The sequence below is a fragment of the Adiantum capillus-veneris genome, chromosome 18 (genome assembly GCF_014529385.1).
Source record: "Adiantum capillus-veneris isolate H3 chromosome 18, ASM1452938v2, whole genome shotgun sequence".
In the NCBI taxonomy this organism is placed as follows: Eukaryota; Viridiplantae; Streptophyta; class Polypodiopsida; order Polypodiales; family Pteridaceae; genus Adiantum; species Adiantum capillus-veneris.
Genome location: NC_140948.1, coordinates 145,914,770 through 145,939,354, shown reverse-complemented (window position 1 = coordinate 145,939,354; position 24,585 = coordinate 145,914,770). Strand labels below are relative to the sequence as shown.

The 24,585-nt window shown below is 49.2% G+C and overlaps 1 protein-coding gene and 1 pseudogene across 1 annotated transcript in view; both read right to left on the bottom strand.

Moving 5' to 3' along the window:
• The window catches only part of LOC147436581 (Plastid-lipid associated protein PAP / fibrillin family protein), a 138,748-nt gene that overhangs the window by 89,706 nt on the left and 24,457 nt on the right, over positions 1-24,585 (bottom strand). The window contains exons 5-6 of the mRNA XM_086489452.1: positions 8,081-8,272; positions 7,900-7,983 (exon numbers count right to left, since the gene is read on the bottom strand). Coding sequence (XP_086345578.1) covers positions 7,900-7,983; positions 8,081-8,272 — 276 coding nt within the window. The remainder of the gene's footprint in view (positions 1-7,899; positions 7,984-8,080; positions 8,273-24,585) is intronic.
• Positions 2,419-5,923, bottom strand: LOC147436582 (uncharacterized; annotated as a pseudogene).

Genomic DNA, 24,585 nt, shown 5'->3' with positions numbered 1-24,585 from the left:
AAGAGAGGGGTATGTCACAAAGTGATGACATGGCTGCCAGAGAAACCCTAATTCTGAAAACCCTAATTTCTGCCAAAGACCCTAATTCTGAAAACCCTAACTGCTGAAACCCTAATTATGCCAAAAACCCTAACCCTAACCCTAGCACGACACATGGCAGCAGTATGGACGTCCGGGATTTTGCGCCGGATTTTGCAATGGCTATACAGCAGCTTTTGGACAGTGCTTTTTCCACGCAAATTGAGAGAGAGAGAAGAGAACTCTCTTTTGCTTCAAATTTTAGGGCAAGAAAGAGAGAGAACTTGAGAGAGAAAAGAAAAGCACAGCTTTTGAGCTTTTGATTTTAAGCTTTTGGGGCTCTGCTTTTGGCATCCCTTGTAACTCTTTATAAGTGAAGTTGGTCACTCACTTCTCAGAGCATCTGGACGCAGAGTCTGAGAGTGAGACCCAACCACTCTTGTACTTTGAACTCAGCTTAATACAAAAAGAAATACCGAAAGGGGCGCAAGTCTTTGGGGCCAATATCTCTAGGCACAGAACTCCGCAGGGCCAGTGTGAATCAATTGTGAACTGTGAACTGTTTTGAAGTGGTTATTTGGTGCTGTCGCGGTAGATTCTTGAGTTGGAGTGTCCAAGTCTAATACAACAAAGCTCTGCAATGGTGGATGCTTCTCTAGATGCTCCTCTGGGTGTCCAATATCTAGTGTAAAGAAATCTATAATCTGTCTCTGGGATTGTCTCTCTCCAGCTCTCCTCAGTAAAGTGTCTCTATGCCTGTGTAACTCAAGTAGATAAAGTCCAAGACATCTCTGATCCTCATAACTCATGACCCTAGATAGAGGCCCAAAACCCTCTCTGAATAGACAATGAAAACCGCCTCGTATCTCATAGTACAGTATGCAATGGCATATGTAATGTAACTCTGTCTCTGGCTCTAGATGACATAAGCGACATATCCTGCTATCTGTTGGTATCCCTCTGAATCTGCCAGTCTCAATCTCGAGTTGATGTGAGGATGTGTGTATCTGGCCAATGGCACAACGCAAACCATGAGAAAGATGTGTGTCCATATAGTTAGGTCGAATCACAAACCCATCCCCTGTGAAGTGGACAAGATGCTCTCTATAGAAAGCCATCTTCGTGCCCAACTCCTGTACCAGCTCTATCCATGTCCTCCTCGTGTCCAGCTGGATCAGATCCTGACGAATGAGTCTAGTAATCTCCACCCGTATCAGAGACATTAAGGGTGCTTGTAGAGAGTACTGAAAAGGAGGCAGCCTGTCCATGGTGAAGCCATGTGTCTGAAACCATGATGTCATCTGTGCATACCAGCATGATGTATTCCCCTGTAGAGCTAACTGTCTGGAGGACTCTAAGGCCAACCTGGCATATCTATCTCTGGTAGTATCCCATAGGCAGTGTACAAAGGAGACTAATCTGGTAAGCGCCTCAATCTCCATAGGGGGAGGCAGCTAACTCCGCTCGAATGATATCATGCGGTACAGAGGCCTTGGATCTAATCAACCGAGAGATCATAAATATCAAGGGCCTCTCCATACGTCTCCAACCATCCTGGCCTACAGAAGGTCCCCAAACCTGCACTCCATATAGCATAGTAGAGACAACCAAAGTATCAAAGAGCCATAACTTTGTCCTAGGTTCCTGGAATTGAACCTGTGAGCACATCCTCTCCAATCCTCCCAAAGCAGCATAAGCTCTTCTGCTGCTCTTCTCAAAGAAAATCTTGGCCCAATAAAGACTACCCCTAGGTAAGTGTATGCATCTGTATACTCCACAATCTCCTGACCATATGTGAAAGTAGGTGCTAATCTCCTATTCCACTGTGGTGTGGTGTTAAACACCATAACCTTGGTTTTACCAAGGTTTACACACAATCCACTATCCTCTACAAAAATGTGTAGTGTATCCAAATGTCCCTACATACCCTCTAGTGAGTCAGATAGAAATATCAACACAATATCATCAGCATATAACAACAATGGGATCCACGTCCTTGCCAATTGGGCACCTCTATCACCCTCTCTGTCAATGTAATCAGACACCTCATCAACATACTTTTTACTTTTTACTTTTTTGGGCTAGAGCCGGTAAGCCAGCAAGGAGCTGCCTTTGCTTCGCGCGCGCGCAAACGAGTCAAAGACAAATTACCTTGCGGACTTACCGACAAAGGGAAAAGCGCTTCCATGCCGTATCGTGGCATGTCAACGGGGAATGGAAGCAAGTTTCCCCCTCGGGGGAGTAAAAAGTCTTTTCATGCCATGTTAGTCAGTCCATGTTCCCTTGTTAGTCACGCCACCCGAGGGTAACGTCGGGAAATCACCAAACGAATTCAATGATGCATTTAAGGACCAAGGCTGAGAGAGGGACAAACCCTTGTAACTCATAGACCGTATTGAATCTTGCCCAGGTACTCCAGGATTTTCGCCTGGTAGAAAAAGGCCCCCGTCCAGCGGATGTCCGGTAGGACTGCCATACCCAAGGTGGGCGTCGGCTCAAAGGAGGCATCCCGATCCGGCCAACCATGGTCACCAAGGCCCGCTCGGAAAGCCCCAGGACCATGTTAGGCGGGACCGCACCGTACGCAATAATTACAAGCCCTACGAGCTTTCATCACCCTCACGGGCCAGAGCATTGTAGTATCGCGGTACGGCCCCGCAGAGGAATGCTGCAACGTTATCCGCATAGGCACTCCTCAGCTGCGGTCCACGACGACCATTATGGGCCCCACGGGGGACAACCCATCCTGGCAATCGCTTTCCGCTAATCTCCCCTCCCAGGAGTAACACTTCGGTATCTTCACCGCTCGGATTGTTTAACAGCCGTCTAGCATGTTCCAAACAGGGTCGTATTGAGCTTCTGAGATTGTCCAGCTCAGGGCACTGTACCAACAAGTGCGTAAGTGACCTTGAGCCTTCTTCCATTCCGCATAACGGGCAAGTCCTCGACTGTGCCCGTTCAATCTTATCCTTAAGCCTTAAGCCATCCACTCTTGCTAGTAACAAGACTTTCTCCTCCATCCCACCGGGGTTCTTCCCAATGCTCTGCCTGTAAAGGTAACCACGCGTGTCCTCATACTTCCTCTCGATATAAGGATCAAGGGAGACACATTGATGTGAGTGTTCCCAGAGCTTCCAGCTTTCCTGTCTTGCGGTTTCGACAGAAGCGCCGTTGATATACCTCTGCCCCCAAAACTTTGTCCTTTTACACCAGGTCCACTTCTTGAATTGGTTCCACTCTGGTATATTATTAACCAAATCTGCAATCCAAGTCTTTAGACCTGCGTACTTGGTAAAAGCTCGTACCCTCTGTCCTGCACAGTAAGCTGGTACGGGGGGGAGCCCTAACTCCCGGTGAAGAGTTGCTGCTGCCACAGAACTCGACTTCGCGGCCTTACCGACTACCCACCTCATTCCAGTTGCTATAAGCGTCTCTAATGGGTTCAACTTCCTCATGTCATGTGAGCCCATAATCTCCGCTCCATAAGTCGCCACTGGGAAGACGCACGCCTTGAGAAAGGCCAACCTTGACCACATCGGAATTTTCTTAGAGCATAGAAGGTGTTTATGAGCATATAAGGACTTACGTGCGCTCTCAATCCTATCTTTAAGGATAGTGTCGATCGAGACTTCGCTGTCTATTAAGATGCCCAAGTATCTATACTCCGAAGCTACCTGAATCTCCTCAGGTCCGATGTGGGGTTTGAAGGCAATAAGTTCCTCAAGGTCCCCGTTGAACACGGTCGCCTGGCATTTCTTTATGCCGAACTTCATCCCCCACTTCTCCGCCCAACTATGCAATCTATCTAAACTAGCCTGTAACTCCTCCTTAGACTCCGCAAATAAAACTAAATCATCTGCAAAAAGCAGGCCTTGGATCTTCAGGAGTAGGCCTGGAATAGCCACCCCAAGGTCAGTCGCACTCTCATCCAAGATGTCATTAATGAATATGTTAAAGAGAGTAGGCGACGCGGGACACCCTTGACGCACGCCACGGGCGATTTGGACCTCCTCACTCAACTTCGCTCCCACCCGCACTCTGACCTTGGAGGATTGGTACAAGGCTCGAAAGAAATTCAAGCAACGACCTCCAATCCCTATGGCTTCCATCTTTAAAAAGAGCGCCTCGTGTGGCACTGTATCGTACGCCTTTTCAAAGTCAATATATGCCGCAAACGTCGGTTTCTTAACAACCTTTCGTCTGAGCACAATCTCTTTCAAGGCAATCACTTGTGCCACACACTCCTCCTGAGTCCGAAATCCGGCTTGACCACGCAAGAAGAAGTTTCTTTCCTCAAGTTTCACTGAGATCCTATTGATCACAAGTGAGGTCAAGAGCTTCAGAGAGATTGGAATCAGAGAAATCCCTCTGTAGTTGTCCGGATTAGAAAGATCACCCTTCTTCGGGATATACACCACTACCGAGGTAGATGATGCCTCCGGCAACTTCCCTGAATCAAACCAAGTACATAGCAGTTTGAAGACTGCTCTTCCCATGTCTGTATTTGGTTTAAATCGATCCGATCTAGTTCCCTTGTCTTGCATAAGGATCTTGAAAAATTCAGGGGGAATGCCATCTATCCCAGCTGCTTTATGCCGCTTGATCTTGCGGCATACCTCTCGAACTTCAGTCCATTTAATAGAGTCATTGATGTCCTCTATTCTAGGCCAAAGTCGCACAGCATGATTTTGCCAGTGTTCTGGGTCCTTGCTGTGTCCGGAGGGATCGGCGAAGACGCGAGAAGCATGATCCTTCCAAATGTCTCGGATCTTCTCTTCGTCCGCCTGCAGCTCGCCGTTCTGGTCTCTTAGGGGTTGAGCGGGCCCTCCTTTTCTGCTCCCCCCTAGAACAGCTTTCATATGCTTCCACCAAGCATACCATTCCTTGCGTCTTGCCAATTCGACGCTCTTGAGCATGAATCGTTTGAGAGCCTCTCTCTCGCTTCTCTTCGTTTCAGCTCGCGCCTCTTTTCGGCATTCAACAAACTTCCTCCACGCCCTATCTTCCCTAGAGGAATCACTCTCTGCATCCCGCAGAGACTTCCACGCTTCCCGTCTTCGGTTGATGGATCTCCGGGCTCTCGGGTCTAGCCTAAAGCCTCTATTAGGCCTCCTGGGGGGCCTTACGGAGAACGCACCAACATCTCGAGAGACTCTTTCAGCTGCCTCCTCAAAGCTCTTCGACTGACGGTTCACCGCCGCCTGCGTGATTTCCCCCTCCTCCGCTGCTTCTGGTAGGGAATCCCAGAAGTTGTGGTGTAAAAAGAGTTGAGCCGCAGGCTCAATTCTAGTTGCATCAATGGAGGGGGGGGGTGGTGGGGGAGGCTCCGCACGCACCGCATCACACACCAACTTCACCTTAACAGGCCAGTGGTCCGAAACATCCACCGATCTCTGGACACTGGCATGACCGAGAAATTGAAGGGCCAGATCATTGGCCAAAAAGAAGTCAATGTCTGATCGTCCTTTACCACGGGAAGAGTGATACGAGAGTCCAGAGCCTCTCGTTTGGACAATCTTAAAATCAAGGTCTTCATTCCCCAGCCATCTCTTCATCGGGCGCCGTCTAAGATTCCAATCCCCTCCGATCAGGAGAGGAAGGCCCTTTCTGCCCAACCTACGAAGCTTCGAAGCTAACGCACTTAAGACGTCTGCTCGCTCATCCACTAACTGCCTCTGCGGGACGTAAACATTTCCATAAATCCAACCATCCTTCATATTTAAAGGGAAGAGTTGAACAAACAAGGAGTTTACGTCCGACATTCCCAACTCAAAGGATCTGAGCTCCTGGGAGACCAAGGTCACAAGTCCCCTGGCTCCTGGTTTATCAGATCCTGGCACTTGGAATGTCGAATACCCCGCCATTCTAAGGGGCCATGCACCCTGAAATAGTCGAGTCTCTTGGAGACCCACCACATTCCAAGTCTTTTGTAACATTATGTACTCCAACTCCCCCCTCTTCGACCGGAGTCCATTAATGTTAAGCGTGGCAAAGATCGGCGATTTCACCACTTCCATCGCCGGCCTCAAACGGTTCCTATCTCTCCTAGCGAAAGGAAGCGAGATCCTAGCAAACCACCTAAGCCTACTCTCCGATTGGATGACCTGGAGGACATCTAGGGCTGCTTGCTTACTAGAAGTGAAAACATCAAAGCGGGTGCTCCCCGTCCGAATGTTGAGGAATCGATCCAAAAGCTCAATACTTGCAAACAGGGAGGTTGATCTCAGTGCGCGCCTCAAGGCCTTGCTGAATGACACTTCGGTGTGTTCATTCGCGCCCCAGATGCACAGCTTGCCAACCGTCCCTTCTGAAACACCCCTCCCAAGCCTGCCTCTCATCATTACCCGTTCCTCTCTAGCCGGCCTGCTTGGGGCGGTGACCGGTTCAATCTCGGGTACCGACAAGGATCTTAGCCTATTAGGTTGAAGTTGATCGGCATTCATGACCTCAATGTACCGTACTTCCCTTGTTGAGTTCGTTCCATCTTGGTCTATGCCCCCGCCCCTCAGCTCCTCAGATGGTTGCCCTTCCGAGTTAACTGTGGGGCGTCCAGTCTCAGCCATAGCTAATGAGTTTTGCTGCCCCGCTACGCACTGGTTCATCCCGTCCTTCCCGGTTTCTGTGAGTTCGGGTTCACCGTAGCAGCGACCAGCGGGGCCCCACTCCCCACTTTCTGGGGTGCTGTCGATCACATACATACCAAATAGAGTAGGAGACAATGAGCAGCCCTGTTTCACCCCAATAGTAGAGTGAACTAAATCAGATACCCCTTCCGAAGTGCGTACATGTCCCATCACTGATCTGTACAGAGCCATAATCCCCCAAATCAACTCTATGGGCACCCCCATCTCCTGTAGTCTGCGCATCAATCGAGCTCTCGCTACCATGTCAAATGCTTTGTGGAAATCCACAAAGCTACAATAAATCCATTTGCCATGTGACCTACCCTCCTCAATGATGGCTCTGAGTGTCAGAATATGATCAAGAGTAGAGAAACCCCTCCTGAAACCAGCCTGACCCTTTGCTCATACACCCTCACCCTCTGCCCAATTACCCAAGTGTTGCTCAAGAATGGATGCATACAACCATGCCAATGTGTGTCCAACCATAATAGCGTGGTAGTCCCAGGCTCTGTAGGATCACCTGCCTTGAAGATAGGCACAATAGTAGACAACCTCCAAGTCTCAAGTTACACCCTTTGTTCATAGAACAGCCAACACTCAAAGAGATGATAAAATCAAGAGACCAGAGACAGATGAGTTGGACAAAAAAATGGAGGTACGCAAAACAATGTAACAAGCATCCAATGCTTTATAATGATCTAATATCACTAGGAAACCTCTCAAGTCAAAGGAAGTTGGGAGACCAGAGACAGATGAGTTGGACAAAAAAAATGGAGGTACGCAAAACAATGCAATAAGCATCCAATGCTTTATAATGATCTAATATCACTAGGAAACCTCTTGAGTCAAAGGAAGTTGGCCCTATATCTTAAGACGGAGGTTGCTACAGGTTAAAGCTCGAAGTGTTTTGAGGAATTCCCTTCACTCGACAGCAAGCCCCCACACATAATATGTCATCACGCAATATGGATGTGTTGATAGAATAAAGCCCATTAACTTGACCTTGCAAGGTGGCTGTCTATGATTACGACAGCAGTGAACCTAAATGCAATCATTCCACCGCCAAACAATCCAGAAGGATGAGATACCGGTCAATGCCAAAAACATGCCAAGCATAATTCTGTATGATCCTCTTATTCCAAAAGAATAAATATGGTATAAAAGTTGCTTAAGAAAAAAACCCTTGATGCTTAAGCAAGTGCATAGTCTGCAATGCAGTAAACCATTCATTGATGAAAACATTGAGCAGTACAATTACCCGCTGAACATCTTGTCCCGACGAGATTGCTTGTAACAAGCGCTGCCGTCCATCAACCTTTTTCTGGAGAACAAATGTAGTGCCCTGTCTTCAATCACACCAACAGTCACTTGTAAGCCACAAAATTAGAACTCATGTATGCATCCACAAATCTGAAGTTTTGTGAACATTCAAAAAACACCTTGTTCCCTTTTGAAATACGAATATCTCCAGAAGGGGAAAGATAGGTAGTTTCCAGCCAGCCTTTTGCTTCATCACCAAGTAAGCGGAAGGGCACGGGATATGGAACTTTGAAAGGAAGAAACTTGAATAAAAAAGCTGCTTTATCAAATTGGAACAAAATCCTTCTACCACTTGCAATCGATGCAGCTGCCTGAAATATTCACAAAGGGCATACACAGAAAGGTCAAAAAGAAATTACAACCCCTGACGTGTTGATAATAAGGAATGATGATTTGCATAGATGCAGTGGTTTTGTTGACTGACGAATCACAAATCAAGAGTCAAATGAAATTTGCACCATTGATTAGTGAATGATATATGAATACATGCTGGGTTCACTATGAGCCCTCTTTATGTGCAAAAAGCATCCAGAGCTCGTAGGTGGATCTGTAAACCCTCCTGTGTCTCAGAAACCAAAATAATGTCATCAGCATAAAGCATAATATGGACTAGTGTACCTACCAAATCGGATCCCTCCTTCCCTGCCTGTAGAATGTAGTTGGATATCTATGTAGAGGCAAAAGAGAGTCGGGAATAGGGGGCAGCCTTGCTTCACACCAACGGTGCTAGCAATGGGATTTGATAGTCCACCTGGGCAGTAGAGCCTCCTCTTCCGTGCCTTCGCTCCATCAATCAGACAATGAAGCACAAAGATGTGGTCGGTAGTCGAGAAAGTGGTTTTTGCTGCTGCTCCTCAAGAATCGTCAACGGTGCATCAAGCTCGACGGTTGCTGCTCTCTCATGTACGCCCGACCATTTCTTATCAAGATGCACTTTCCCTTGAGGAACCTTTCAGTGATTATGAATTGCACAGTGTGTTGCTTTCATTGGGGCGCTGGCGATCTCCTGGCTGAGATGGGCTTACTATGGAGTTTTTTCTCTCTAGTTGGGAGACTTTGAAAGAGCCCTTGCTTTTCATGATGAATGCAGCATGGGAAAAACAAGATTTGCCAATTTCTTGGAAAGAGTGTCTGCTTAAATTGTTGCCCAAGCAGGCACTTGGTGAGCATTTCTCGCATTGGAGACCAATTATGTTGATGCCTATCGTGTATAAGGTATTGGCTAAGTTGTTGGTGAACAGAATTAAGGATCACCTTTTTGCAGGAATACATCAAGCTCAATATGGTTTCATACCACGTCGGCAAATTAATGACAACTTGGCTAATGTGCTGATTGGCATGGAATACGCAAAGTACACGCAGCAGGACGTCACGTGACACATCCAACCCTATGTGTCTGTCGACAAGCTAGAGCATGACCAGGGTTCAGTTCAGTCAAGTCAGTCTAGAATAGGAAGTGATCTGGCACTTTTGTGAGTCTGTTCGCAGACCGTGCATGTCCAGACACCTAGATTAGATGCATATCATTTGGTTGCACACAGCATGACCATCAGATTTCAATCAGAACCCATCAGGAGCATTTTTACAGTGCATAGACCTATTTTTTCTATTTTAGCCAATTTTCACTTATTATTTTTAGTTGACTTTTGTTGGGAACTGGGTAGGGCAATTTGACTAAGTTAATATATAAGCAATCCCTAGCGCTAGCATTTCTGGCAGAAGAGGCAGCAGGAACCCGGTGTTCATCAGGCAACTTCTCAGCAAGACCCCCCCCCCCCCCGCAGGACTCTAGCGTTTTCACTCACCATAAGGCCTAGTGTTATTGCATCAGATCAGCCAGCGTTTTTGCACTTGCAGATTCCCGGCGAAGGTAGACAGCAGATCAGCCCTAGCATTAGCAGATTCCCCAGAAGACAGCAGATTCCCAGCGTTAGCAAATTTCCACCGCAGGAAGCAGCATTCAGCCTAGAGTTTTTGGTTTGCAGATCATCCTCAGCGTTTTGCAATTCCATCGCGACAGATTCAGCCCTAGAACCATCGCTTTCAGTTTTCAACACATAGACTCCGCAGAACAAGTCCCGAACCTTGCAGATCTCACCTTCCCGCAACAGATCCTCGCCGCACGATCAGATCCATTGAAGTTTGCAGATTCAGCCCGGAAAAACGCAGATTTCAGCATCTGCATTTTCAGTGCGTCGTCGTTGCATCGTCGTCATCGACATAGAGTCAGAATTCAGCAGATAAAGATTTGCAGATTTCAGCCCGTCTCGTCGTTGTCCTCATCGTCGTCAACATCGTCAGCAAGCCCAAGCATTGTAGAGATTTGTGCAATCAATAGTAGACCGCTCTCGCCATAGACAGTGGGGCCTTCAGAGGAGGGTTTTGACAACATTCTGGTGTCGTATTCTTCTCTCTCTATCTATCAGTCTCAGCACCTTCATTCAAAGTGTTCACCACTTTGTTTGTGTCCATTGCACTCTCTCACTAAAGGAACGGAAGGCTCTCCCTTCCGTAAGTAAAAGAAACCCTTGAGCACAGTTCGGAGCACTCATCTTGAGCAAAGTTCAACATTCACTTCCGCTGCACCTAACACAGGATGTGCTTGTCATGCAGGTTGATATTGAAAAGGCTTTTGATACTGTGCAGTGGGACTACATTGCAGCCACGATGCGTTGTCTTGGGTTTGGTCCTAGATTAGCCAATATCGTTTATTTCTTGTATGCTTGCAGTTCGTCTTCAGGGATCCTTGATGCATCGCCAGAGAAGCGCCGATTCATAGGAAAGCCGATGCATGTCTCTCTGGTAGAAGAACTCCAACCAAGCATCGCCAGAGAAACATGCATCGGCTTTCCTATGAATGCTTTTAGCCCGCTTTGGCAGATGAACACTTCTGTGTTCACACTTTTGTATCTGTTCATTTTTGTGGGATTTCCTCGCCTTGAGGTTTCCCACTAGTAAATTAATCCCAAAGATTTACACACAAAAAAAAGTGTGTGTGTATGTGGGTTTTGGGGGGGGGGGGTTCGTGCAGACGAGCAGTAGCAAGTGGCGTTGGCTGAGAAAGGGAGAGCGACAGCAACAACGGGTGAGTGGTGGTGTGGGTGCAATCCACATAGTTATTTTTCAGATTATCATAACTAACACCTTCAATGGATAGAGAGGAGGAGCTACATCCAAGAGAGAGAATTTGACCCTTCTTACTAATGCATTGGCAACAAGATTAGCATGGCTAGGCACATATTCGATCATTCCACCAAATTATTTGAAGAATTGAGCCCATTGTGCTTGTCTATCACTCCAATGTGCACTAGGCATAGATTGAAGCCATTCAAGTGCTTGATAATCAATGTGTACAATGAACTGATGACCATATAGAAAATGCTTTCAATGCTTGAGTGCATGTATGACATATGAAGTTCTTTATCATAGACAAAGCAAATCTTTTCACGCTACTCAATTTGCAAGAGAGAAATGGCTCCGGATGCTCATCTGATGCACACTACACCAATGGCAATGTTGCTTGCATCTGGAAACCGCAAAGGGATCATCCCAAGAGGCTAGAGCTAAATGGAGTGCCTCTATGGCCTTGAGCGCTTCAAAAGCACTCTTAGTTGTGTCATTCAAAGACCACATGCTTACGGTGAGTCTTGACTCCTTCTAAGATGTCAAACAATGGTGCGGAAATTTGTGAAAATTTCTTTATGTGAGAATGTATGCTTGAAACAAACCAATAAACGATGTAACATTATTTGCAATTTCAAGCATCGACCACTCTCTTATCTCAATTACCTTTGCTAGGTCGACGAAGAATACCAATGAATGTAGCAGGTCCACTAGTAAGACCAAACGGCATGACAACGAAGTCATAATGGACATGCTTAGTCTTAAAGGCAGTCTTGTGGATGTCTTGCTTTACGATCCAAAGCTTGTGATAGCCACTCCTAGGCAATCAATCTCACCGATATAATTTGAGACCTTTTGTAGGCCATTTTATGCAACCTTCAATTGCATTGCATTTTGATTAGTAGGCAAGAGTGATTGTTGGGGTAAATGCCCAGATGTCGCCTCCAGACCATTTCCAACGTGAACTCTGCTTGAGAGCTTCACATATATATTTTCTATATATTTTTAGCCCACCATTTTGGGCATGTATAGGCATTATACTTCATTTATTGGCCATTGGGCCACTTGGACTATTTTTTATTTCACTTTGTCCAAGTGGCCAAATGGCCCATTTTAATTAAAAAGTCTCATCACTAAAGTTTTTGGACTTCCAAAATTCTCTCTCTCTCTCTCTCTCTCTCTCTCTCTCTCTCTCTCTCTCTCTCTCTCTCTCTTTTCCAACGTTTCTCCTTGCACTACCTCTCTCTCAGCATCTGCCTCTAATCTACACGCACACATGCTTGCTTGCTCTCACTCAATCTGGGTTCGCGAACCTCCTCTTTCAACAAGTATCAAAGCTTCGTACAAACTCCTCCAAAGGAGTTCTTCTCAAGAAGCTGAGTATTTCAATCCTACACCCTCGAGAAGCTCTCTCTCCCATTTTAGAAACTTTTCAACCCGCAACGTCTCTCCGGCAAGCAAGTTTCCTCTCCGACCATCTTACTAAAGTTCTTTTCTCTCACAGCAAGTACATTTCAAAGATTGCACCTCTGCGTATTCTTTACTCTCAAGTGGGAGCATGCTTTCTATGTAAGAGAATTATAGAAGTTGCTGGAAATTTGTGAACGGAAGGTGTTTTTGGTTCGATTTTGGACAAATTTCAACATTTCTAGGTCAAATTCAGCAATGAAAATTGCGCGTTTTGATGTACATAGCTGCCCTATGTATCAATTTGTGGTTTGCACCGTGAAATTGTGAAAATCCCCCAAATTTTTTAAGCGAGAAATTTGAAAATCAAAGTACTGTAATTTTTTTCACGAAATTCGAAGAGGAGATTCTAAAAGTGTTATATTACCTATCTGCACTTATTTTTGCAAAAATTTTACAAAAATCATTGAAATTTCAACAAATTACTATTTTTTGAATTTTTTTGCAGAAATTCAATTTTCTGTTTTTTGTGCACAAAAGTGAAAATATAGCCTTCTCCTCTTCAAACGTGAAGAATCTCTTTGAAATCAAAAGATTCGAGGGCACTAGATTATTTATGGAAAGAGAGAATGCAGGGCATTCTTTTCTTGAAAGATTGCGATGGTGCACTGCAAGATGCAAAGCCTGCAGCTATGACAAATGAGGCGTGGCTTAATTTAAACAAGTGGGCTATTACGTCTATAAAGATAGCTATTGCGGATGAAATTTTGGTAGACCTTAAGGGTCTTGACATTGCCTATGCTGTGTGGGAAAAGCTGAAGGCCACGTATGAAAGCAGGACGGCAGTGAACAAGGTGCATTTGATGAGTACATTGATGCATATGCAATTGGATACTGCAAAATCTGCAACCGAGCGCATTGGTACTTTTACAGCTATTCTTTTCCAGCTACATGATTCTGGTTAGTTAAAAGGCCATTTTCTTGCTTATAACCTTGCATGATTCTTGGGAGGCCTGGTGGTCTCATTGTCTAGTAACCCAAACCTTATCTTTGATGGAATAAGAGGTTCTATCCTCAATGAGGAAATTAGACAGAAGGCAAGTAGTGAGACCAATGCCTCCGCTCACATGGTTAGAGGCACACAGATGATAGGAATGCTTATTTTGGTCAAAGGAACAGGAGCAAGACCAAGGGAAAGCAATTTGATGTCACTTGTTACCAATGTGATCAGAAAGGCCATAAGAAGCCAGACCGCAAGTACTTTAAGATAGAGCAAGAAAGGAAAAAGAATGGGGGTGACAAGAAGAAAAAGAATGATCATAAAGCTCCCGAGAGAGGACCCTGCTGCTCACTACTGCTGAACGCCCCCCCCCTTGCTGCCCTCGTGCTGCCCCCCCCCTCCCCCCGCCTGCCCTCGCGCTGCCCCCCGCCCCTGCGTGCCCTTGCGCTGCCTCCCGCCCCCGCCCCTACCCCTACCTATCCTCGCTGCCGTCGCTGCGCTCACGCTGCCTCCCGCCCTCGCCTGCCCTTACGCGCGGTAGCCCAGCCCGCCCGTCCCCCTGCTGCGCGTTCCCGCCCGCTGCCCCCCTTCCCCCCCCGCTGCCTCTTGTGACCCCTCACTTTGCCCACCTTATCCGCTCTCCCCTCCCATCTTCTTCTTTCCCGAAGATTCCTGCATTTGGCTCTGGCAGACTTCTTCTTTGGACGTGCTCGGCGCGCTCGGTTGCAGAGCCTCTTCACCGCCCGCTTCTTCGCCACAGCAGTAGACACAGATGGAGGCTCCAACTCCGCCACAGAGGGACTCGTCCGAAGCCCCCTTGCCCAACCCCGCTGAGCCCACCATTCGACTTGCTCTTTTGCCGACAGAGAAAGCGAGCCTAGCCGCAGAGGTAGAGCGCTTGCAGGCGACTTCTGCCATCTGCAAGATTCTCGGCACCCGACCTAGCAGAGGAGAGCTACGTGACCTTCTCCAGGCCAACCTTCTCGCAGAGGTGGGCAAGATCTTGGACGTACAGATACTCAAACGAGGTTACTATCAGATCGAGTTTGAGACCTCCGAGATGGTGTCCAAGGTCATCGCCATGAGTCCGTTGACCATTCGAGCAGCACGAGCCCACTTTTGACAGTGGAGACATGGTTTCGACCCTGCTTCGGATGTTCTAGTAGAGGAGGCAGACATCCCCATCTCGTCTACTTTCCGGGTTTGCGGAGGGAGTACTTACCCCTTTTGTCCAGGATCGGCTCAGCCATTGGGACGGTCCCAGAGACACCTCGCACGGCAGCCTCAGTAGCTACCAAGGCGGCTGGCATTCCCTCAGTTCGCGTTTTGGTCAGAGACACTCACACGCTCCCGAAGGTTATTCAGTGAGTGGGGGTTGGTTTAGACAGAGTGTGGAGTATTCGGGCCTCCCGAACCAGTGCTTCATTTGTCGACAGATGGGCCATCTAGCGAAGGCCTGTCCATGGAGGAGGCCTCAACCTACACCACAGCCTCAGCCCCAGCCTACAAGGGCTGGCCAGCAGACACAGGCAGAGACACAGTGCACACATGCAGAACCACCGTCTTAGACTGGGGCTCCAACAGAGGAGGGATGGCAGCAGGTCAGTGGTCGACGACGACAGGGGCCATTGCGACAGCCTGGCACTCAGAGTGGTCCTCGAGCGCCTACTCAGCAGCAGTGGGTTCCCATGGGGAACCGGTTTGGTCCTCTTGAGCAGGATGAGGTCCCTGCTCCAGCCCCCACCCCAACTGCACCCTCGACATCCCCTCCCCCCCCAATGTTCTCCCCCTCTTCCTCATCCTCCTCCCCGCCTCCTTCTCCCGCCGCCTCTTCCCCACGCCCCTCTTCCTCTGCCGCTCCCCCCCGCCCCTTTTCTCCACCGCTCCCCCCTGCTCCTTCTCCCCCCCCCCCCCCCCCCCCCTCCCGCTTCAGTTCCACAGTCGACCCAGGGGACAGGGCCTTCTCCGGCTGCTAGGAGATCTCTTGGCAGCGCCTTTGCCACGAGTCGCTTGGCGAGAGAGGGTCAGCCTTTCTTGCGGCCCCCTCTACAGGTACAGACGTCTCCCCTTGCAGCTATCCCTCGTGGTCTGACGAGCATTGACATCCGGCGCCGATGGGAATTCTTCGACTACGACTTCACTCGTTTTCTCGGCGACCCCTCAGTAGACCATGAGGCAGCCTGCTTCAGGGTCCACGTTCTGTTCCTTGCAGCTAGGGGGACAGAGGCCTTGGACTCAACAGTTGGCTTCTCCTTTCCCCTTTGCGGCAGGGACCAGACAGAGTGGACTCTCGACTCAATGTTGGGATGGTTGCACACATAGGTCCTAGAGTTCTCTCACCACATGGGAGAACTAGGAGTTACAGACATGCTTCAGACTTTGTGGCCATTGGCCAAGTTTGCGGTGACACCTCCAGATTCAGCAGGATGTAGACACATTGTGGTTTACTTCTTTGCCGATACACAATGCTTGCCATGCTATGCATACATTCATGAGGACTCCTGGACACAGGATGTTGCTTTACGTACGGCTCGCTCTACTTGGGCTTGGGCCAGGTGCTCGTTGCAGTCACGCCTATCTAGAGGACGCTCGAATGCGGATTACTCCCCATCCAAGCCAGCCTCGAAGATAGCCCGTCTAGCTGCTGCGGCAGCATCTGTTCTCTCTAGCTCCCCATGAGAATCATCTCATGGAACGTGCAGGGACTAGGTGGGCCCCAGTTTCAGCATCAGCGAGGCCGACTGTGTCAGGAGCTTCAGCGCTGCCTTGTGGGAGGAGAGATTGATCTCCTTATGCTTCAGGAGCACCATCTGTGTGAGAGCCACATTAGACGTTGTGGTCAGCTCTTGCGTGAACGATATGAAACTTTTTGGTCAGCTGCTTTTGGGCCTAGAGGCATCCAGGGTGGGGTATGTATGACTATTGCGGACTCTTTGCAACAGGCCATTGTGGGCAGAGGGATTATTGTGCCAGGCAGGGCTCAGTGGATTACTATGCAGGTTCAGGGTTGCCTAGTGGGCTTCCTGAACATCTATGCGCCCAATGTGGCGAGTGCTCGAGCAGAGTTTTGGTCACAGATAGTTGAGTCTCTGCTGCAGGCAGAACACTGGTACATAGGAGGGGACTTCAACATGTTGAAGGACCCTTCTGACAGGATTGGTGGTAGCCATGCTACTGTGCATAGAGTTGAGCTGCCAGCTTGGGAGAGGTTTTGTATGACGCTGAGGGTCTCGGATGTTTGGCAGCACTCTGGTTTTGTGAGGCCCCCAGACAGCCTTGCCTTCTCTCGTTCGGACCGCAGAGTGGGAGGAGTGAATTTATCGCGGATAGATCGCTTCTACACTAGTGACCATTTCAGTGACTCGGGAGGGACGTGGCCATTCTGGCAGAAACTTCCTTCTCGGACCATGCACCAGTGATCCTCACAGTGGCAGACAGGCAGAGGAGTGGGAGCACGATGCTTCGCATCCCAGAGAGGGTCTTGTTGGATTCAGCACTCAGAGAGCGGGTAGAGGCTCTTTGGACAGGCAGGATTCTCCAGCTGACAGAGTGGCCTCAGGCCTAGCTCAGATTAGTCGTTTCTTTCTCCAGGAGTCTCTAGCTCGCCGGGCTGCAGCGAAGAGGAGGAGCAGCATCTTACACGGGGCATTGCTTCGTTACAGAGGATACAGGAGCAACATCCAGACAGTCCTTGGTTGGAGGAGCAACTGCAGCAGGCTCGACAGGAGCTTGTTAGCATAGAGGAGAGGCGACATGAGTTTGCTTTGCACCGACAGGCATCTCAGTGGACCCAGGTGGGCGACAGAGTGACTCGTGCTTTCTTTGACGCAGTGGGACCTCGGCATTCGCATGCCAAGGTCAGTCACTTGAGGAGGCCCGACGGGTCAGTTGCTTCTGAGCCCCAGGATATGGGTGCAATTGCTATTGACTTTTACCGTGAGTTACTGGCTGCAGAGCCCCAGTCAGAGCGTCAGGATGCATGCAGGGAGCAAGTTTGGGCACAGATGCCTTGTCTTGTGGCTGAAGAGATGCGTCAGAGGCTTGAGTTGCCACTTCAGCTTGAGGAGCTGCACACGGCTCTTAGGGCCCTCCCCCGTAGTAGCTGTCCAGGTGAGGATGGGCTGACTCCCAATTTTTCTTGGAGTACTAGGACCTGCTTGGCCCAGATCTCTGTAGTGCTTTTCAGTACATTTTGCACACAGGAGTGATGCCTGACAACATGAGTGAGGGCCTGATCTACCTCATTCCCAAGGAGGGTGGCTCCTTGGATGAGATTCGACAGTGGCGCCCCATCACCATCCTCAACTCAGCCTACAAAATTCTTGCCAAGGCTCTGAGTTTCAGGATTCAGCCACTTCTAGAGAGCCTTATACATGGGACTCAGACAGGTTCTGTCAAGGAACGCAGTATCCTTGACAACATCTTTACTTTTTGGGAGGCTTTTGCCCTTGCACGGCTCCGTGGTGAGGACCTAGTGATTCTTCTTCTCGATTTTGAGAAGGCATACGACAGAGTTGACTGGGACTTTCTAGAGGGCACTCTACGCAGGATGGGCTTCTCAGATGCTTGGATCAGAGGGGTGTCAGCTTTGTACAGATAGGCTCACAGTCAGGTACTTTTGGCAGGAGGTAGAGGTGATCGCTTCAAGCTCACATGCTTGGTCAGACAGGGCTGTCCTCTTGCCCCCTTCCTCTTTCTGTTCTATGCGGACGCGATGAGCAGGTTTCTGGTGTCACAGCAGGTTGGTCTACGGGGCTTAGCACTCCCTCTTCGGGGAGATGAGCTACTGGACGCTGAGTTTGCCGACGACTCAGCCTTGTACTTAGATGGCCAGGAGGCCAACCTTCACAGGTGTGTGCAGGCTTTGGAGACCTTCTGTTGTGCATCGGGCGCACTGATCAACTAGAGAAAGACAGTGGCTTTCTCGGTTGGTAGTGCTCCTGTGCCCGATTGGATGCCAGGAGAGGGTTTTAGGTGGATTCCCCGAGGGACTGCAGTTCGGCACTTGGGCTGTTAGGTTGGTTTGGACTTGTCTCCCGAGCAGCAGATTGCTCCCCTTCTCCTGTCTATCAGGAGAAAGTTGTTACATTGGAGCTCAGCACGACTTTCTTTATCTGGGAGAGTAGTAGTGGCCAACCAGGTGTTGTTGGCGACTATGTGGTACATCACTTCTTGTTGGATCTTCTCGAGTTCTTGTATCAGCCACGTAGAGAGGCTGATCAGGAACTTCCTTTGGTCAGGACGTGACACTCAGATAGCCCGAGCCATAGTGGCTTGGCAGGTCATCACTCTTCCTTGTTCACAGGGAGGGCTTGGGATCATTGAGCCAACACAGCAGATCAGAGCCCTTCCTAGGAAGTTCATCGTCAGAGGACTTCTTCCAGGTGAGGAGCCCTGGAAGGAGTTCTTGCTACAGTGGCTTCATGCTAGGGTGCCTCATGCAGGAGGCCCCTGGCAACCTTCGACCAGATGGATCTTCACAGAGATGCGTAGAGTTGGTCTGAGCAGGAGACTGGAGGACCGCTTCGCTGTGAGTTTGCTTTGATCTTGGGAGCTCTTGCGGCAAGGCCTGGAGCAGAGACAGCCTACTTGTACGGAGGAGTGCTTACGGCAGCCCCTTGTCTGGAACCCCATGGTTAGCACTCAGAGAGGCCTTGGTTGGTAGTCGGCCTCATGTTTCCTGGGGTCCCATGGCAGCGGGTCCAGCGCGCTCTCTAGGTGACTGGTTAGAGTTCACAGGCTTGTCAGAGGAGGTGCAGGGGTTCCAGCTACAGGGCATGAGAGGGGTGCAGAGCATGTGCCAGGACATCTCAAAGGCAGTTCCAGCTGAGTGGCTTACGTCTCTTGAGCCAGTAGCACCCAGGTGGATGGGAGCCTTCAGACGACTAGAGGTTCTTATCTCAGTCAGGGCCTGCTCAGAGACTGTTCCATCCCTCCTCTTCGAGCTTCAGGGTGGGAGACGCCTACAGCGAGTTGCAGTAGAGGCCCCGCACATGGTAGAGTGTTGTTTTCAGAGGATCCGAGTAGTGGGCATCTGTGGGAGGACTTGTGTCATAGATCCTGACCCAGCAGCTCTTGAGACTAGACAGTGGAGGCTGTGGGCTTGGGAGTGTTGTCCACTGGCACGAGTACAGTGGGATCCTGGTGAGTGGCTCTGGAGGGACCCCTTCTCCTCTGCAGACCACCCAGGTGTCCTGTTCTTTCAGTACACTGTTCGACTGGGACGTCATATACTAGCAGCACAGAGAGAGGCCCACCCCGCTGCAGCACCTCATTGGCAGGAGGAGGGTCTCACAGCTGAGTTCTTGGCAGCCTTCTGGGAGAGGTTGTGGGACTCCAGACAACGAGGCGAGTCACCTTGTTTCAGTGGTTGGTCGCACACAGAGCTACAGCAGTTGGGAGCTGGTTAGTGCATAGTGGTCTCTCGACTGCATGTGCAGCTTGTGACCATCTTGTGGAGAGTCAGCGCCACTGTCTTTGGGACTGTCCCTCGGCCCAGCACGTGTGGCTACGTGTTCTTCGGCTGATGCTTGCTCTCTCCACGGCTCGATAGTACACTTGGGGAGCAGCGGCTTGGTCCACCCTCACGGGCCCGGCACTTCAGTTTGAGCTATCTTCCACCAACAGGATGATAGTGATGCAGGAGAGGCAACCTACACTCCAGCCTGCTACAGATCTTACTCCACAGGAGTGGTGCAATGAGAGAGAGGAGTGTTGGGAGCTCATCAGTGGCCTGACACTCTGGTTCATCTGGCGGGCCCGTTGCTTCTGCATCTTTGAGGCTCGCCCTATGCCACCAGCAGAGACTGTTCGCAATTTTTGGCTAGAGCTGATCCATACTCTCGGAGGACAACTTGAGGGACTACAGGGCAGCTCCGACCGCATGCGGGAGCGCAGAGAGGCTTTCCTTCGACTATGGCGTCCTAGGCCTTTTCACACCATGGTCCAGGGTGTACTCCGATGGCACTACCGACCACCTGTGTGGCTTTCCCCTCCCCCCATTTCTTGATTTAGCCCCATTGTACATATGCTGGTTTTTTCATTGATGAGTCTCCCATCTTGGTTGTTGTAGCCCTCTCTTGAAGAGGTGGTTGTAGCCCTATGGGCAGTTTCAGTAACTAATGGAAGGATCTTTTTCTCGAAAAAAAAAAAAAGAAGAAAAAGGATGACAAGGTGGATGTATCTGATAGTTCCAAGAACAGGGAGAAGGTCAATGTAACCTCCAATGTGGTGATTGAGGAACTGTCTGACATAGATGATATTCTGTGTGCCACTATGTCTCCTATGGATGCCCAAGTTTATCCTGCACAGGACATGCAGACCACCAAGGGTGATTTCATTGACGCTTTGTTGTCTATGAGTGATGGCTTGTCCCAATCTAGGATAGTGGACTCAAGTGCCTCTTTTCATGTGACTCCATCTCAAGAGTGTTTTGCCACTTTTGATGCAGGTGGTTATGATAGTTTATCTTGGAAATAATCATGCTTGCACGATTAATGGAATAGGCACTAATCATTTGGCCCTTGATAATGGGCAAGAACTTGTTTTGCATGATGTCAGATGTCACGAGGCTGTGACAACCACTAACCTTAGTTGTTGGTTTCTTTCCCTTGATTTTTATTTTAATTTTTGAACCCTCTTCTTGAAGTCACAAATGGCCGGCCATGGTATGGCCAGTATGAAACGATCGACGGCCAAGAGTTTCATCCCTAGCAGTAAAGGCAAGGTCGCGAGTTGGTTGGTGGGCCAATCGACACTGAAATCCGAACAGTAAAAGGTTGGCTAGGCTCAATTCATAGTCGTTTAGGCCCCACGCAACACTTTATAAGTTGGTGGGTACTAGGAAATCAACTCAAAAGAGGCAAACTGGACACATGGCTGCACCAGAGTTCTTTCGCAAGGCAACTCAGCTAGGGGCGCCAAATTTTGAGAAAGCAGGCTAATTTTGGGCTGCTTCTCCTTCATTAAGTGCCTATAGTGTGTGTGTGTGTGTGTGTGTGTGTGTGTGTGTGAGAGTAGTGAGTGCAAGTTTCACAGCTTTGATGGAAAGCTTGCCTACTCCCTTGTCTTATGTAGCACGATGATTCCGCTCTCGTGCACCTCTCTCCCCTTTTGAATACAAAATCATGATGCCCAACTCAAGGGCTATTCATCTGTATGTACGTGTGTGGGTTCATGCGCGATTGCCGAGGCAAGAGCCTCTTGCACAGGTACTCGATTAGCTAATTGCTAATCCCCCGCAAGTACAGATTGATTTGGAGAGATATCACACAAATAGACCTACGAGTGCAGGAACTCAAGGGCTTGCTACGGATGCGACCGGCACTCAAAATGGAGCCTGCTGTGTATTTTTGCAGGTTTAGGGCTTTGACCCTTTTCTGATCCCTAATACCTCCAGAAGCTTCAGGGAAGCTAGAAGATCGCCATACAGGCGTTCAGGTGCATTTTTGAGGCCAAAAACAGAGAATTCAGCGTGCTCTAATATCTCACCAGGTTTGGGAAAGTGCTCTAATGCGCCGGGGAAGACACCTATGTGATGGGGAATTTGTCTGTGAAGCCTCCTCCTACGGTTATGCTGCCCAAATTGGGCTAAAGTAGGCCATTTTCAGCCCAATAAAAGTGGGATAGCTAGTAGGAATTTATAGTTTTTCTCCAAAGTTTAATTGAATAAAGAAATATCAAAAGGGTCACCAACCTTTGGGGCCAACGCGGTGTCACTGACTGCTTGTTGGAAGCACTCTAGCTCCCAAGCCATGGTTTGTTTGATGTGTAATTTTCCAGTCACATGTTTATTCGTAAAGTTCCTCTATGTCGTGAAGTTCGTGAAGTTTATTAGTGTAAAGATCGGGTGAAAGCTAAAGTCTACCGCGCTTTAGCACGTCTACGGGCCGTGTTCATGGTTCCATTACCGGGACTGGATCACTTCTTCGTTAAGAATTGAGCCTTGGTTGGTTTTTGGCGAAGACATAGAGCACAAGAACTTGGAATTACACTATGGCTGACAGAGTGAATGACACCAAAGAAGAGGGTGGGATCCTCTTCACAGGACAGACAGGCTATTCCTGCAATGTTTGAGGTTGGCGAGAGTTCGTGGCCACCACTGTCTATACCTTTTGTTGATGTGAATGCTTCACAAGGTCAAGGGTTTATGACTGGGCAACTAGACGAGGATGCATTCAAGACACGGTTGGTTGCTGTTGTGAATGTGTTCACTCGATTGGTGCAAAACCCCAGGTTTATAGAGTTTTTGAAAGCTCCACCAATGTCACAGTAGGCAAGGCAACTTACTCAGCCAGTAGAGCCCGTTGAGGCTCAAGCCTAGGTCCCTTATGCGCCATAGCACAGCAAGGAGCACTCGCATGTTGCAGTGTCAGTTGGGGCTCCAAGACAAATGCCTTTTGTCCACGAACAAGTGGTTAGGATGCCTATTCCACAGGCTTTACCACTTCAGCCAGCCACCAAATGTTAGCTTGAATGGACACGGAGTTAATTTCCACGCTATGCATCAATTTTTCCACCAACCACGGTACATCCTGGGTAATTTGGGGGTGGATCTATGTTTCGAATCATGGTTGGGTAGGCGCCTGGAAACCAAACAGTACATGCCACGAACCGTCTTTGGGGGTATGTTGGGCATGATGTCAAACCCCATACATGGCAATATTGGCCTCCAGCAAGGGTTTCAATGTAATCAGGGAGAGCGACGTGAGGTGATGATCTGCCAGGAGACTTTGGCCCAAGCCAACTGTGTCTCTCCTTGCCCACAAAAAGTTCCTGATCAGCCTCTCTAGCTGGCTGATACAAGAGCTCAAGAAGACCCAGTAGTGGCCAAGAGCACCTGGTTGGCCACCATAGCCTTGCCAGCATAAGAAAGCCTCGCCAAGGTCCAATGTAAAAGCTTCCTCCTGATAGCTAGGAGGAGGGGGGCAGTTTTCTGCTCTGGTGACAAGTCCAAACCAACCTGGCAGCTCAAGTAGCGCGCGGACATCCCTAGAGGGATCCAACGAAAGCACTCTCCAGCATCCAGTCAAGCATGGGAGCATGACCAACCCAGAAAGCAACTGTCTTTCGCCAGTTATCAGCGCTCAGGGTGCACAACAAAACACCTCCCGAGCCTGCTCACACCTATGCAAATTGGCCTTGCATCCCTCCCAAAATATATCTGAGTCATCAGCAAACTCAGCGTCCAGAAGCTCCTCTCCCCGAATGGGTAACTGTAGGCCACGCAAACCAACCTCTTGTGAGGCCAAAAATCCGTTCATCGCCCCTAAGTAGAAAAGAAACAGCAAGGGGGCAAGAAGGCAGCCATGCCGTATTGAGCATGTAAGCATGAAGCGTTCCCCTCGACCTCCTACCAGCAACACCTTACTGTGAGCACACCTGTAGAGAGCACACACCCCTTTGATCCATGCATCTGAAAAACCCATCCTGCGCAAAGTGCCCTCCAGGCTCCAAGAAGTCCCAGTCAACTTTGTCGTAGGCCTTCTCGAAGTCGAGAAGGAGCACCACAAGATCCTCTCCTCGCAGGCGGCCTCTCAAAAGGTGAAGACGTTACGCTCCTTGACAAAGCCCATCTGAGTCTCATGTATAATGCTCTCAAGTAGTGGCTGAATTCTCAAACTCAAAGCATTTGCAAGAATTTTGTGGGCTGAGTTGAGAACGGTGATGGGTCGCCACTGCCGAATCTCATCGGGAAAAACCCCCTCCCTGGGGGATGAGGTAGATCAAACCCGCGCTCATGCTATCATGCATCTCCCTAGTGTGCAAAATGCACGCACTACATAGGTCATGTCCAAGCACCTCGCAGCACTCCAAGAAAAAACTGGGAGTCAAATCATTCTCTCTTGGGAAACTACCCTAAGGGAGTGCTCTAAGAGACTCCTGTAGCTCCCATGGCAGGAGAGGGCTCTCAAGCATGTGTCGCATCTCCTCAGTGGCGAGGCAAGGCATCTGTGCCCACACCTGCTCTTTGCATGCATCCCTGTGCTCTGACTATGGCTCAACTGAGAGAAGCCTCGGTATAAGTCAATATCTACTACCCGTATGTCCTCAGGCTCTGTGGCAACTGTTCCATCCTATCCCGTCAACTGGCGA